The following is a 15,938-nucleotide window of genomic DNA, read 5'->3' as shown; positions in this document are numbered from 1 at the left end:
TGCACTTCTGTTTGCCGTTGATTTCTCGTAGTAAGCCTTAACAGTGCTGCGTGTTTCCATATACTTTGCTATCTATCTTCAGATTTGTCCTGTGTGCCATTTTCATTCATCCTGTAAAATATATAAAGATAAAACTGGCGTCTCTTAACTGGTGCTTTTCAAGTTCTCGGGTTTTCAGCCAAGATGTAAATAGTTCCATCGTTTAATTTATCTCATCATCAGTATTTCTGAATGCTTTCTCAGTAGATATATATATATATATATATATATATATATATATATATATATATATATATATATATATATATATATATATATATATATATATATATATTACATTTAGTTTGACAGTGTTTACTAAATATATCAATTGCACAAATTTATAGCAGAACTACTGTATTTCTTCTTAAAGAATATTTCACGAGATACTTGCTATTCAGTATTATATAAATAAATATTTTGAATAGTTTCGTTTTAGGCGTTGGAAAATTGTAGGGACTCGTCAAAAGGCATAATACTTTTTGACAACTTTGGCTGGAGTTATTTTTCAGGATCCTCAATTTTTTATCAATCATGTATAGGACCGATGCGCTTGTTATATATAGAAAACTTTTATATTTTTATAGTCATTTATCCATCTCTTTGTTAATGCGGCATTCTGGAATTTGTTTTAGCAATTTTTCTGTCTGTCAGTCGGACTTGCCGACAATGTCTCTACAAGACTCAAAATGTTGTTTTGTTTTTTCAAATGAATTTCTCCACTTAAAGCTGTTATAGATGTCGTTTGCATTTGTTCTGCTTATATAAATTTTGAGAATGTAAAAATCTATTTTGAGAATCTAAGGTTCTATTTATTGTTACAATAATCATAATTCAATAAACGTCTTAACTGGACGTTATCAATGTTGTGAAATGTCTTTGTGTTTTATTCAAAGCGGTGAAATATTCATTCCGGAAAACTAAGTTCATAAAATGAAAAGTGTACGTACATTCATGATGTGAAGTTCCATTCTAGATTAAGTATTTTTATTCATGTTTTGTCTTTAATGTAAAAGCAAAATCCAGTTCGGGCCTTTTTAAAAATAGAATGGTGTTTGGTTTTTATTGTTTTTATATTTTGGGAACAAAAATCCCAAAATACAATGATAACCATAATTTATTTTCTTTCTATTCTTACTTTTATTTTTGCATCGGAGATGCTTTGTTGACCTTAACAGAAATTTACTACAATCAACTACATTTAAGTGCAGTGAAAATTGATATATTTAGTTGTTGTGCCATTATCAAAATTGTATTATAAGAACCTTAGGAGGAGAACGTGTTATCGCTCCCGACCAAAATTGATTGTACTGTTTTAAGGAAAGAGATACCGATAGAAATGATTTTAAATAATTATGTACCAAATCTCTATCATATAATAGGTTCTTTTTAAATTCTAATTTTGAATAATAACCCTGGTATACACCTACATGTATAAAAAAAATATAAAACATATTTCATATGAATAGAAGTACATACAAGGCTTTTTCAGATGGTTCATAAATGTAGTCAATATCATTAATCCTATTTATAATCAACTTGTGTACAAAAATATTTGATTCAGAGATATTGAAAGAAAATGAAAACAAGTACTATTTACACCTTACGGCTATATACACTCAAAATCACAACACAGTATTTTTTTTTCTTCCTTCGCTATTCAGAAAAAAAATTACATTTAATGTAGAAAAAAACCAACCTAACTTAATGTAGTATAAAAGCATTGCAGCAGTTGAAAAAAGGTTCTAATTGTTCATTGAAGAAGACGAAGTAGACTTTCTCTCAAATAAGCACATAAGTATTTTATGTGTATCAATTTTATGTTTGTTTGCCCCAAGAAAATGTCTTGGACATGACATCTTCATGGAATTTCTAGCTTCCTGCGTAATATCAGACTCTTTTAAAAAGAATTCTACATCTTCATCTGCGATTTTTATGTCTTTGCATGAAAAACCGATATCATAGATAATTCCCTTGTGAAATGTTTCTGTAATTTCTTTAATATAACCCTCTACAGTTTTTCTAATATTCTTCACGCATTCTTCTTTCAATGCTTCGTCACGCGTAAAAACTTGCAACTGGATGGACGTTTTGCTGACGGCTATGACAAAATAATGGCCAGTTTCTTCTGCCCTGTAAAATGCAGCATTTTTGAAAAAAGAATCTTCATCGCAAATCTTCCATTTCTTGAAACAAGCTACCACCAATCGGAAGAAGAAAAAATGGGGTAGATAATATTTGAAAAAGTACAACATCATGGATGATTTTGGTTGTTGGCTAATTGCATATTTTGTGTTTGACGAAAGGTCGGTTCGGTTCATGCTTGGAATGTAATACACCTCGTTCCCATCGCTAACACCTGCTTGTGATTCAATTTTTGTCATCAAGCCAAGTTTATCCATGTATTTAAGAATATCATCTTTATGCTTTGTGTATGATTGCATTAAGAAAGCATGATGTTTTTCAGTTTTCCCATAATCAGACATGCCATCGATACTTTCCCATACATGTTCAATGTATCGCCCACTTATTCTTCCAGTATTTACCAGTACATTTATATTGTCTTTCCGAGCAAAATGCTTTTCATCAGTGATGATGTATTTGAATGCATCAACAAACCACTGAACATCGATGATAATAGTTTCCTTGAATTTATCCACAGAAAAATGTATGATTTTTCCTATTTCGTGCAAGAAACGGAGAACATCATGAAGATCATCTTCGTCTATAGAAAAATCTCTTGCTGTTTCCTTCAATTCTGACCACTTCAATATTTTTTCTCCGTTTCTTTTCTTCTCATTAATACTTTTCTCAAGTTCAAACCATTTCAGAGGAACTTCTTCCCCCCAATGTGGTAGCTTTTGTACAGTTTCTACGATACATTTCTTAACAAGATCAATGGACATTTGCTGCTTTGGTGTCAAAGCTTTTGATGGACATTCTACTTCAAAATATCGATATGGAGATAGAAGTCTTCTCAAGGATTGTTCTTCATATAAACTTTCTTCTAGTTGGCTGTAAAATGTATCCGATGCGTGCAAAACTCTGCCCTGCTTAGGTAGAAAGAAAAAACCCTTAAATATCTGTTTTGAAATAAATGAACGAATGATAATTTACAATGCTCAATTAAGAGATATTGCTATCTGAGAAAGTAAGAGTTATTTTCATAAAAGCTTTGTAGATCCCCGTCAAAATAGTCTAAATCAAATCCACTGACAAACCTAATCCGTTTCATGTGTTCAACAGCAAGGCCGACCAAAATATGCAGAAAAAAAAACAGAATAAATGTCGCAAATGTATAACCTTTTGTTTCTCATTCAAAAGATACCTATGATGTTTAATTATCAAATTCCAAGGTCAAAGTTATGGTTATAAATCACAGTAAATGTGTTACATATTTTCAAAAGTAATATGAATGTCAAATGTAAATTACGTATATGTAGAGATATAAGTAGCAATTTGAACACAAAACCTTTTCCATTACAGATCTACCATGCAAAGGAAATAAACAAATCTTTTGTTTAAAATATTTTCTTTTAAAAAATGCCACCACTTTTATCCTGATATTAAGTAATAAAAGTTGTCAAATATATCTTAAATATCTATTTATAGCTCATATAGCTTACTTCAACACGTAAAAGAAAATGGAAGTATTCTACGGCTACTGCACTTTTAGCATGAACCTGGCAAAGTGGATTTTTGAAACATACCGCCAAATTTTCAATATTTCTGAATTTTCTCCCCTTGAATAAGGACGTGACTTTTCAATTGAACGAATTTGACTCCCCTTCACATCAGGATACTTTGTGCAAAGTTTGATTCAAATTGGCCCAGTGGTTCTTGAAAAGAAGATGAAAATGTGAAAAGTTATCGACAACGACAACAAAGAGAGACAACGGACATATTTTGATCAGAAAAGTTCACTTTAGCCTTCGGTTCAGTTGAGCTAAAAAGACAATCATTACATAAAAAAGACATGCTTGCAACCGGATTGGAAAAAGGGAATCTTAAATCTAAAGAAATGTAAATATCTCGAAAGGGAACAAAATCATTTTCTTCTTTTAAAAAAGCACCCGCAACAAAATAAATTGTACCTGCCTTAATCTTATTTGAAGGGAAACTATTCGTGTACTTTAAATATGATTTAATTTGCACTGTACCATCAAAATATGCATGAAATATAAAACATTAAATGTTGTGCATTGTGTTTTAGAAATAAAGGTCCAGACTAAAATAAGCTATTAAGCGCAGTATGAAATCTATATTGAATAAAAGTATTCAATGTTGTTATCATTTATATTTACCGTTATTTGTTTTTATTAATTTTCAGAGGTACAGTGTATTGATTCAAAATTTTGAGAATGTAAGATGTAGGATCCAACTTAATTATTTTCACTGTTAAACTATTGAAAACAACATTAGGTGCTTTGAAAAGGGAACTGATGTCTGCCTGGCCACTGGAAGTAGAAAAAAAAAATCTAAAATCAATGAAAACCTTAATATTTCTATGTAAATAATATGAATGGTTGTATGTAAATTAAACTTTTTTCGATTATTGATTATATACTGTTCTTACCAGCTTATCTTTATGGGAGGCAACAAGAATAACCGGAGGAAAATTGACATTCACCATGGAGTCGTTGATAGCTGTTGTATTTTTCGCACTCCTTTGTGACATTCCATCATTGCAATATGTATTAATGGTTTGTATCCAAAAGTGGAAAAAGTCTATAATTAAAAAGTAATACATCAATAAAAAACAATTAATTTCTTTTGAATGAAACTAATGGAGATAACGAACTGTGTAAATATTAAAAGCCTGAGAGACAACACAAAATTGGAACAAAGCAAACACGGAACTCCAAATCATCGGAGGAAAGACAAAGTGCCATGTAGTAGTGAATATCCCCCGCTGACCGTCAAACCCACCATGCTCTCCTTGTTATGATCTGGATATAACGGGACTCTGTCGTTAATTCAGTGTGTAAATATTGGACTAACAATTTGTATGAAAAACGCCAGTCAGCATTTGTCTGAATGATAAATTTGACAAGATCATTGTATTGACCATAGAACTTTCAAAATTATGACTTTAAACGAGACTTCTGATATTCTTGTTTCATCAACTTATTTGACAATTATTTACCTCATTTAAGAAACTGTTCATGCATAGATCATGCTCTTGCGTATCGAATCAACTGAGATATATACACTCCGTATGCAGGCTTTGAAGGTAAATTGCTGCATAAGTTGGGGGAGTTAAAATTATTTTGTTTTTCATAGAGCGTGATTGTTATACTACCATTATCCAGTTTTCAAGTAAAATATCCGAATATGGAAAAATATACCAGACCCTTTGGTATTATTTAAGGAATCACTGTCTAGTTTTGAGAGTATGCCAGGGCATCAACAATAGTGGGAAACATGGGATAATTTGCATAACGGGCAAAGCCCGTTATGCTAAAATTATCCCATGTTTCCCACTGTTGTTGATGTCCCTGGCATACTCTCAAAACTAGACAGTGATTCCTTACATTTCCATTTCATTGTGAAATAAAATTGTAGATTTAGAGTATTAAAATGTAGACATAGACTTAAATCACACGAGGACTTCCATGCTAATTTCAATAGTCCTCGTCCACTGATATCAAACACAAAGGCAGCCTCACGAGATTTATATGCATATATGGCCTCCTTAGCTTCAGACACAGAGACAGATGTGCACGAGATTTGCTTGTAGGTCTCCTTAGCTCCTGACCTATCGACCTGCCTAATTTACTTTCCGGTTTATCAAGTTATCAAGAAATCAACTCCGTTGACTTTCAAAGAGTTATCACAGAGGAAAAAAATAGAAATGAAAATACTGTTTTATCTCAAACTAACCAGGTTATATCGTATTGGCACAAGAATGAAAATTACCATTGTCAATTGACTATACGACGTCGATATATCTAAACTTCCAGTTAAAGGCAACCGCAAAACAAGGAGAAGTTTAACTTATTGCACATGTTAACAAAGAATCACACACGTTATTTCTCGATTCTCGCTAACATTTTGGAGCCATATAAGTCAATATAAATAGCAATTTGGCCATACAATCTTTATTTAATACAAAGAACAGTTCGATTGTAATTAATGCATAGTCTAAATACCAGCTATAAACAGGAAATTATTCATAATTCCGGCTCTTTTAAAAAAGGGGATTGACGGTATTTGCCATTGAAATACACATGACACATTAATGTATCAATAAAATATAATGTTTCAGTTGTAAAACGCTTTGAAAATTTGTGAAAAATAAGCATTTTAGGGTTGATAAGGAAGCATACAAAATATTCTACCTTAACTAAGTTAGTGTTACATTATGGCGCCATAGTTGACGAAAATGTTATATATTCTACTCTAGAAAATGATTAGAAACGTGTAAACATTAAAAAAATATATATGATCTCGATATCAGTTAATGTTGATGTGCCTGATTGATTAACAGATGGGTCATCATAATTAATTAAAAAAACGAATTGTAGGAAAATTAAGACCGCTTATTGTGTGGTTGAATATTTTGATGATGATATTGGAAAAACGAAAAAAAATCTCGCGGAGATACAAACATTTGTATCATGATTGGATCAATGTGGACTTGACACTAACTTTCAAAGTTTAGCAGTCTTTTGTTTTTAATTACAGTGCTTTTCAGTTCTAATTCAATTTTTGTTACGGCCAGCTTATGGATAATCAATGAAAGGTTGCACTGATGATGAAATTGTAATTGCTTTGTCTCAGACAACAAAGAGGAAAAATCTACTTATTTACAATGTAGCATGTCTTGTTCAGCAATGTTTAGGTCAGTTGACTTAAACTATAACGTAAATTGTTCATAAAATTATATCGAATGATACAAGAGGTGGTAAAAAATAAATAATTTTTTGTCATAAAATTTATTTATTGTTTTAGAGAAGGAAAGGAAACGTTTAAAATGATGTTCGTTCTGTTGCCTGTCTAGGAAGACAAAAGCAGAGAATAATTATAAATTTATATAGAAATTTGCACTTTAGTGTATTACTTAATTAAAAAAAAGTTGTATGTGAAAGGTTTCGAAGTTAGATCTGCTAACACAAAAGTAAGATATGAGCCAACTTTGTCTATTTCTCACAGTTTTTAAGATCTAATGTATGACGGATGGACTGACGAGCACATGGTCAGTTGATAATTACATACAAAAAAAAATGGCAATCATCTAAAATATTTCTTTACTTTATTTTACTAAAATCTTTTCTGTTTTCCTTTTATCAAAGATCATAACACGTTGTTTACATTCTACTAAAAATCTCGAGGGATTGCCATGCAGATTGTTAAATATATTTAAGGAAAGAATTCTAAACGAAGTATATCATGACTGGGTCAAAATATTGATCAAAACAAACTTTATATATGTACATGTATTTAGAATAGATTCAAGATCTATCAATTTATTTTACCTTTAACAAATAAATGCAGATGACAAGCCCTGCAGTATGTGAATTCATCAATCTTGACATAAATTGCATCATTGTAAATAAAATAATTTGAAATAATTTTAAACTAACTGACATTTAATACACCATTCATTTTCTTTGCAATATATATTGGCTTTGCTCGAGAACTTCGAGGTTGTTGATTAATTTTTTTTTCAATATTTATACATTTAACATACGAGGATCGATCTAGAAGCTTGTAGAATGTCTTCATATCTTAATTATTTATTAGTAAAAGTATTTGAAAAATTACAAATGAATATATAAACACTTGTTTTCTTTATGAAAACAGTATTTTAAATATTTATGATATAGCTAGTTTGCAGTTGCCATAGAACCAGATGTTTGAAAATGCAGGGGTTCATTTACTCATTATCATCAGAATTCTCAAAGTTGCCTAGACACAGATTTGAATTTAATTTCTGTATTATATCACAACTTTTGCAAGTTACACGAAAATAAATCAAAAAATCTTGTTTCATAAAAAAATTATCGAAACTTTAAATTTTTGCGTGGGTTTGATCGACACATCTTTGCACTTTCACAAATTTTAATTTTATTGTTAATACTTAGGAAAAGTGGAAATCGTCTTCTGTATTAATAAAAAAAAATTAATAAAAGTTCACTAAGTGGCATAAAAAACCAAAAATATAACATTGAATATTGATACTAATGTTTCTCCTTTTATAAAGCTTAATGCAAGAGTTTAACTGCTTTAAATATATATTTTATTTATCATTTGACGATGAATTGTACACCTTTAAATAGTAAGACATCGTCAAATTTTGGTCAAGTTACAAGATTTTGCAAAATTTCGGGAACACTCTCATTCAGAATGATACATGCTTGAGAAAAATGCATGAAGTAAGTGGGTTTCCAGTATCGTGAGAAATTTAGGTAAAATTCAAGGGGTTGATTATAGGTTTGGCCACCTTTTGGAGGGTCTGTTGATTGAAGCTATGCGCTGATATACCGTGCTTAATATTACGACTGAAAATGGAACATCATATGGAAAGATCGGGAGTAATTTTAAATATGAGTGAATATGTAAATAGGTCGATGCCAGAGGATACCCAGACTTTATCGCTAAAAAAGGGGGGGGGGGAAATAAAAGCATTCTGTAGATCTGTTTAGTACACGTTTCACACATCGGACAGAGGGTTTTTGCTGCTACATGTACCAAATCACTTGGTACACCCTAAGCCCAAGCTTCGTGGTTCTGTGACTCAGCCATTGTGTGCACAATTACTGAGCAAATCATTACCAATGATAGGTAATAAATTCATGGACACTGGGTTAGGTCACCAGACAATGAATAATTAATCTGATGTGTTGCATATTTTTTAAAAATCTACATTGTTATTGTATATAAATTTATACCGGAAGAAAGATCTCTTTCTCTTCCATGTCTTTCTTTCTAATTATTCAACTTTAGCAAAAATTAAAACATAAAAAATAAGAAATAAAATTAAAATCAAAATTAAAAGAGAAATTTGAGAAATGTCTAATGATAAATTGGAAATTTAGGATTTACAATTTAAATTGGTACTTTGATATACAATTATAGCTTTTTGATGAGATCAATCCCTCGATATATAGACCTTAGAGGAAGCATATTGACAGAGCACAAAGTGAGTGTTGATAAGCTTTCTCTAAGGTCTATATATCGAGGGATTGTACCAAATCAAAAGCTACAAATGTTTTGTTATTTTTTATTAGTGTATAAGAAATGTCCCAGAATCCTTCTTTCTAATAATACTCAGTACCTTCTCATACAAGGCATTGTTATGTCATTGCATAATGACATCACAGTGATGAAAACCAGCTGCAGTGTCTATTTTTAAAAACATCCAGTTTATAAAGACTATTGTGACGTCAGCACCATTGTTGCTTCACAGAAGAACGTTTTCAATTTTAGAAACAGCAGGTTTATGAATTTTTAAAATAGAAACATTTAGTCTGTTATAATTTTATACTTGACCATGTGATCCAGTTTGAGCCAATCAGTTCGTTGGATCAATAAAGAAAAGTAATAATCAGAACTAATTATCGCATCGAGAAGTGAGAACAATAAAATTTTACTTACTCTGTTCCTATTTAATTTATTCTTGGATTCCAATTAGAACAGACATGGATTGATTGGGACACAACAAAAAGTCTAAATATGATTTTTAAAGTTCAAATACGCCGGAACCGTCCTATATTGCTCAAGTAGTGCATATGTATATCCAACCGTAAACCTCTCTTTTTATGCTGTTCGTTTTCTGTGGAATTCTTTGCTTTCAGGAATATTTTTTTTATTAACAAATGTTTAATCATGTCCACAAAAATAGAATGCGCCTGACATAAATCCAATAAAATGACACGACTATCTTTAAACAAACAGATATTTTTGAATCTATAGAAAAGAACCTGTATTGTGTTTGAAAACTACTCATTGTAGACTATCACTTGACAAGTAGATGTTGCCCCAAGGGTATAATAATCGTATCTGGGACTGTACAAAATGGTAAAAGTCAGGGTAAGACTATCCTTATCTTGATTAAATAATAAGCTACACATTAAATTTCATAATTAAATAGACAGAGATACAAAGGGCTTAATTTCGCCAGTGAAGCATGTACTTAGTATGTTGTTAAAACTTTCCCTCGCCATTCGATTTGGTCATTTGATTCGCTCTGCAGCAAATCTCATGGTACTCAGGAAATGTTTACCAAAATACACTTATCCGAATTTGACACGAGGGCGAGATGCTCATGTAACGAGACGTGACACAAGTAACTTCTCTTATCTTACGACGGAGTCTTCTCCTGCTTTTACAACTATCCATGTTCAGAAAACTCGTGCGCCCTCATCGGTTATTGGAACCTGGTTAAATTTTCTAGGATTGTTGCATAACGATTTTATATTATAAATATGCTTGCTTTCATCAAATCACGATAAAATTGAAGAAAGACATTTTAGGAAATTCGGATCAACCGTCGCATTTGTTCGCAAAACTTTCCCCAAAGATCCTCTTCAAAATTCTTATATTATAAAAAAAGAATTCTCTTTCAAATGGAGATCATAATATCTATAATACATACATGACTTCACATATGAATGCATTTTAATGTAGGTTTTAAAGTGATATTCACCTCTGTATGTCCAGAAGTGAAATAAGGAACCTGTAGGGTTATGGCGATCTGTGTCATACAGTCGACATTCTTCATCAAGCTTTTTGGACATGTCGATAACCACGATGTAGAATGCTCTTCTAGACAGATATACCTGGTGACATGCGTAATAAGCCACTTGTCCCGCAAAGTCTGTCATACTAACAACATTGTTGTCAAGATATTGGGATTCTTTTTCTGCTCTTCTGGTACTAAACTCTAATTAAGGTCAAAGAAAAGAAAAAAAAACATGTTAGAAATACTATAAAGCACTTGGTACTTACATATCAATTTCTGTGCTAGAACGTTTCAATTTTCTGGTTGTATATGTTGTTTTGGGTATTCACATTCTATTGATCAGGATAGTGATGAAGTTCCTTTTTATTAGTTAATTGCAGTGCTATGCAGGTGCTCTTTAAGGCTTTTGGTTCAACATATGAAACGCATTAGTAGATAAATGTACAGTGTATACTATACAATTATCAGTCATTCGTGGTAAGAATAACGATCGATTTACTTCCTTTTTCTATTCAGTGGCAAATTAGAACTGTGTGAATTGCGTGAATTTCGCGTTTGTTTTCATAATATTTTCTCAGACGTAAAAATTAGGCTGTGCAGTCAGTGAAACGTCTGTTGAAAAAAAAATACTCAAGTGCAGGATAATAAGCACACAAGTTCTTTAAAACATGCAAACGTAGACCTACAGTACATTCTCGACCTTTTCGTTTACATGGTGTACATCTTTGTCCCATGGTGTTCTGTACATGTTCCATGGTGCTACTAACGCTAAAACAATATCCAGTGAATTCACCAGATATATACTGCTATTAACCAATTAAAAAACTGAGTGGGATTGATAGGAATTGCCGTAAGTATTATGAATGTTAATGTTACAGTAAAACTTGTTTTCTACGAACACGGATAAAGTAAAGTTATGGATACATCGAAATTTCCGGGTATTTCCTTGCCAAAATCTGTGCGATGTAAAAATACTATGGTTATAAGGAAGTCTGTAAAAATATATAGAGAGAGAGAGACAAAGCAAATTAATTTTGTGTTTTAAATAACGAAATTTACATCATAAATAATGTCTTAAAATTGAAAAAATGAAACTGACATTATTTCTCTGGAATATTTATATTTGTGAAGTATTTCATCTACAAATTTAATTGTCCAAGGAAAGCATTAAACTTGTTTTTTTTTTAATATTTTTTGCAATTGTCTGAAAAGATAACTTTTATATTGCTATTTTTTTTTACAGAATTAAAAATGATATGTTCTACGGATTAGTATATTCAGAGGCCATCAGAACTTCGCTATTACCAAGTTTACTGTATCCCATTACATGTCACTCCGTTTATAATACTTATATAAACCTAAAAGATTCATTTTTGTTTGAAACAAATCATCACCTTTTAACATGTTGTCCTCGATAACAAACAAATCTTCATGGACCTCAATGCCTATGGTTGTTTCAGTTGGCTTATCTTCATCTTTCTCCTCTCCTAGGAACTTTCTAAAAATATTAAAGTTTCCTGCACCTGAACTGTTATCATAAGTTCTCATTCTTCCTTGGAGCTTTCTAGGAAGACTTCTTTTTCTGTACTTGTTCTATCTGTATGTGTTCTCGTCCTTTCGTGGAGTTTTCGAAGAAGTGTTGTCTTTCCAGCACCAGCACAACCAACTATCATACCTCTGGCGCGAAACATTTTCACGCTTTTTTGCTGCAAGTTCTTTACAAATCTTTCTCTTGCATGGGTATCCCATCCTAAAACTTCTTTAGGTATATTTACTATAAAAAAAATTAAATATCACACATAATTTTTCAACTCATTTTTATTCAAAATATTTGCACTTATTATATTAATCAAATAAGAATAACCATTCTTATTTAGAGTGTAAAATATTAAACTTTAAGGTGTAATATCCCTCTGATAAGAGATATAACTTTCTTAAGAGATTTTTCCAGGAAACTCATGAATTGTGATGCGGGGGTATATTAAGGAAGCATATTATAAGTCATTTCTCGGGAAATTTAGAGTTTGATGAAAGAACAAGTTTGATGATTTACCACAACCGCTGATAAACGTAAACTGTTATTATCTATTGCATAAAGATAAAAGAGTTTCTAATGCAAAGACTTGCACCATCACCACAGCATCATGTGACTTCTATTAATAGCAAAATATTAATTTATAAAAAGCTAACAGTACAACAATACCCGGAGTTTAATAATTTCTTAGAGTAAATAAAATAGTTGAAAAAAACATCTATTTTGCCTAAAAAGTTCTGCTAGAATTCCACTGTCCAATCAGTAAAATAATTATTCGCACGAAACCTTACCAGATGTTTTGAATTTTATACATATGAGCCGAGATTTTTCGTTAAACCATATCGGGATTCTAGTAGCACTTTCAAATATTTTCGGAAACAAACCTTCCATGTGTACAATTCTTATGTCTTGAAATATACATGTACAGCTTATTGTTATTCTGTTGCTATTTTTTTCTCACAAGTGACAGAGGAAAGGACGACCGGGATACGTATATAGCTGACGGTCTTGGAAAGAGATTATAATCGATAGAAATAAACTAGGATACTTGTTTTATTTACTGAACTTCATATGAATTTCACTTAATATTCACAATATTTGCTTTTAAACTCCATTTTTTTTAGTCTCAGCCAAATTGATGCACACATATGACGTCATCGGTGGAAGATTTCAACCAACATGACAGATGCAGCATAACAAAATAAAAGCAATTTATTTTCGTTAATGTTTACACGTTTCTATTTATTTTCTAGTGTTAAATTACCTCTCAAAATACCAATATTACGAAAACTTGTGTTATATAGCCTACAATGACTATTATGATTTTTAATAAATTTCATACAACACGTAACATAATGACCAATGACAATAAAACATTTTCAATAGATGTTTCTAAAGTCCCCGAGTATATATGAAAATAGTAATAATCTATTTTCTTATAAAAATGATATGGTGATTAGGAACGTTTTCAACGTATTTTTTAAATAACCCCTGTATTAGATGAACACGCATACTTCGTTTAACTTTAAATATTATATTGTAGTAGTTTAGATTTTCATTTCATTGCCATCATAACGTAGTTTAAATTATAGAACTATTCCTGAAATTTCAGGCTCATAATTCTATTTACCAAATGTTCTCAGGTGTTACTTAGGCCATAAAAAAAAATTCCTAGATTCTCATCCCCGCCCGCCCCGATTTTTATACCCCCGCCTCGAATTTTTTTTATTTCTATTTCCCTTTGTCTTAACTCTGATCGGGATCGGTAATTATCTACCATTCTACTTTCGTTTTAGATCCCGCGAAAGTCGACATGATTTTGACAGCTGAAAAGATAGTAATTGCTGTAATACATGCGTATATATTTTAAACAGGGGTCATTGGTTGAAAAAGATTGGTGATGATGAGAAGTAAGAAATAATTGAACCTTTACTATGACTTTTTTGGGGTATTGTAGATAAAATTACACCGATTGATCAGGTCAATAAAAAATCTGCAAAATTGAAAAAAATAAAAAATATAAAATAAAAGCCACCCGCCCGCCTCAATTTAAAAAAAAAATCGGATGAGAATCTAGCAATTTATTTATTATTATTTACTTAAAATCCCATTTTTATATGTCTTTTATAACATAAGTCACGAGCTGACATTCCAAATGTTTTACTTTTTAAACAGGACGTTTCATGCAGTCTTTCCTTCGTACTTCTGATCGATTAACTTAGCTTTAGGATATTTGGTAGTCATTGGCTCTTTATTTTGGATTATGCTAGTGTATTTAAATCCGTGCTCGTGTAGTTTTTTTCACTTAGGTTGGAGAATACAACATCATGGTTACTTCCTCTTTTCCTTGTTAAGAAAACCTCATGGTTTATGAGCATTATTTTATTAATACCTTTGGGTGCTAAGAAAACTTAATCGTTTATGGGCACTATTTGATTAGATACTTAGAAGGCTAAGAAAACCTTATGGGTTAACGGTACTCTAGGTCCTAGCTTCGCTTTAGTTCACGTTTTTCACACGTTCTTGGTTTTTGTAGGGAAACAGTTAGGATGTAGGTTACATTTATTCAAAGTAAACTAGTGCTAATTGTAACGGGAACCGTTACAGATGTTCCCCAAAGGCTCCCCAACTCCCTTTTGGTGCCATATTCCCTGTAAGCCTTATTAAATAAGACAACATCTGTGCTTTTTTGACTTTAACAACGTTTTCCCGAAAGGATACCAATTATATTCAAATTTTAACATTGCACGCGTACCCATGTGAATGCACGTGCATAATGATCATATAATCTTGTCTACTCTTTCTATATATTAAAATATACTTTATATGAAAGCATTTAGTCCAAAAGTATTAAAAATCACTCATTCAAGTGTATTTTCAATTTCACTCGTTCCAAATGCACGCACGTGCGTGCACGTGCATGATGACCATACCCTCTTGTAGGAGGCCCTTATATCTATCTATGTTCTAAATCCCATCCTGTTTGGTTGAAAACCAAGGGAATTATAGCCATTTTAAGTTTTAGCCAATCAGATTGCAGCACACGTGCATCCACGTGATTTCAAGAATTTTTTAAAAATCATATTGTAGAATATCCTAATGCATAGCTATGTTTTAAATTTGAAAGCATTTCATCAAAAAGCAAAGGAGATATGGCCATTTAAAGTTCCAGCCAATCAGATTGTAGCACACGTGCATGCGCGTGATTTCTTGTAATGTTTTGTATATCATATTGCAGGTTATCCTAATGCATGACTATGTTTTAAATTTCAAAGAATTTCGTCAAAAAATAAAGGAGATATAGCCATTTAAAGTTTCAGCCAATCAGATTGCAGCGCACGTGCATGCACGCGATTTCATGAATTTTTTCCATATTATATTGTAGGATATCCTAATTCATGACAATGTTAAAATTTTCAAAGCATTTCGTCGGAAAACAAAAGAGATATTGAGATTTTTGTTTCAGCCAATCAGAGGAAGGCGCACGTGCATGCGCGTGAGTTCGTGCTAATTTGACAGTATCATATTATTAACACTTTTGAAATATCCTTATGTAATGAGTTTCAAAGCATTTCATCAAAAAATGGAAAAGTTATAGCTATATTAAGTATATCAGTCAATTCACTCATTTCACGCGCACGCACGTGCAGGCGTATGCGCGCAAAATGACTTTCGTTC

At 31.6% G+C, this 15,938-nt stretch overlaps 1 protein-coding gene across 1 annotated transcript; it reads right to left on the bottom strand.

The window, feature by feature from the left end:
• Positions 1-1,784: 1,784 nt before the first annotated feature.
• Positions 1,785-12,475, bottom strand: LOC134273242 (probable serine/threonine-protein kinase pats1). Its single transcript, XM_062755431.1, has 5 exons — positions 12,402-12,475; positions 12,121-12,224; positions 10,691-10,927; positions 4,616-4,767; positions 1,785-3,122 (listed from the first exon to the last, which is right to left on the bottom strand). Exons 1-5 carry the CDS (start codon positions 12,473-12,475, stop codon positions 1,785-1,787), a joined length of 1,905 nt encoding a protein of 634 aa, XP_062611415.1.
• Between the last annotated feature and the right edge of the window lie 3,463 nt (positions 12,476-15,938).

Source organism: Saccostrea cucullata, unplaced genomic scaffold, assembly GCF_032062105.1.
Source record: "Saccostrea cucullata isolate Sc308-1 unplaced genomic scaffold, CSIRO_AGI_Scuc_v1 ctg1089, whole genome shotgun sequence".
In the NCBI taxonomy this organism is placed as follows: domain Eukaryota; kingdom Metazoa; phylum Mollusca; class Bivalvia; order Ostreida; family Ostreidae; genus Saccostrea; species Saccostrea cuccullata.
Note: the sequence above shows the minus strand (reverse complement) of the source record. Positions and strands in the feature narration are given on the sequence as shown.

Coding starts and splice junctions, on each gene's coding strand:
- LOC134273242 (XM_062755431.1), bottom strand. CDS start 12,475: ATGGGATACCCATGCAAGAGAAAGATTTGTAAAGAACTTGCAGCAAAA. Junction 12,225..12,401: donor GAAAATGTTTCGCGCCAGAG/GTATGATAGTTG, acceptor TAATATTTTTAG/AAAGTTCCTAGGAGAGGAGA. Junction 3,123..4,615: donor CCTCCCATAAAGATAAGCTG/GTAAGAACAGTA, acceptor ATTTCAAAACAG/ATATTTAAGGGTTTTTTCTT.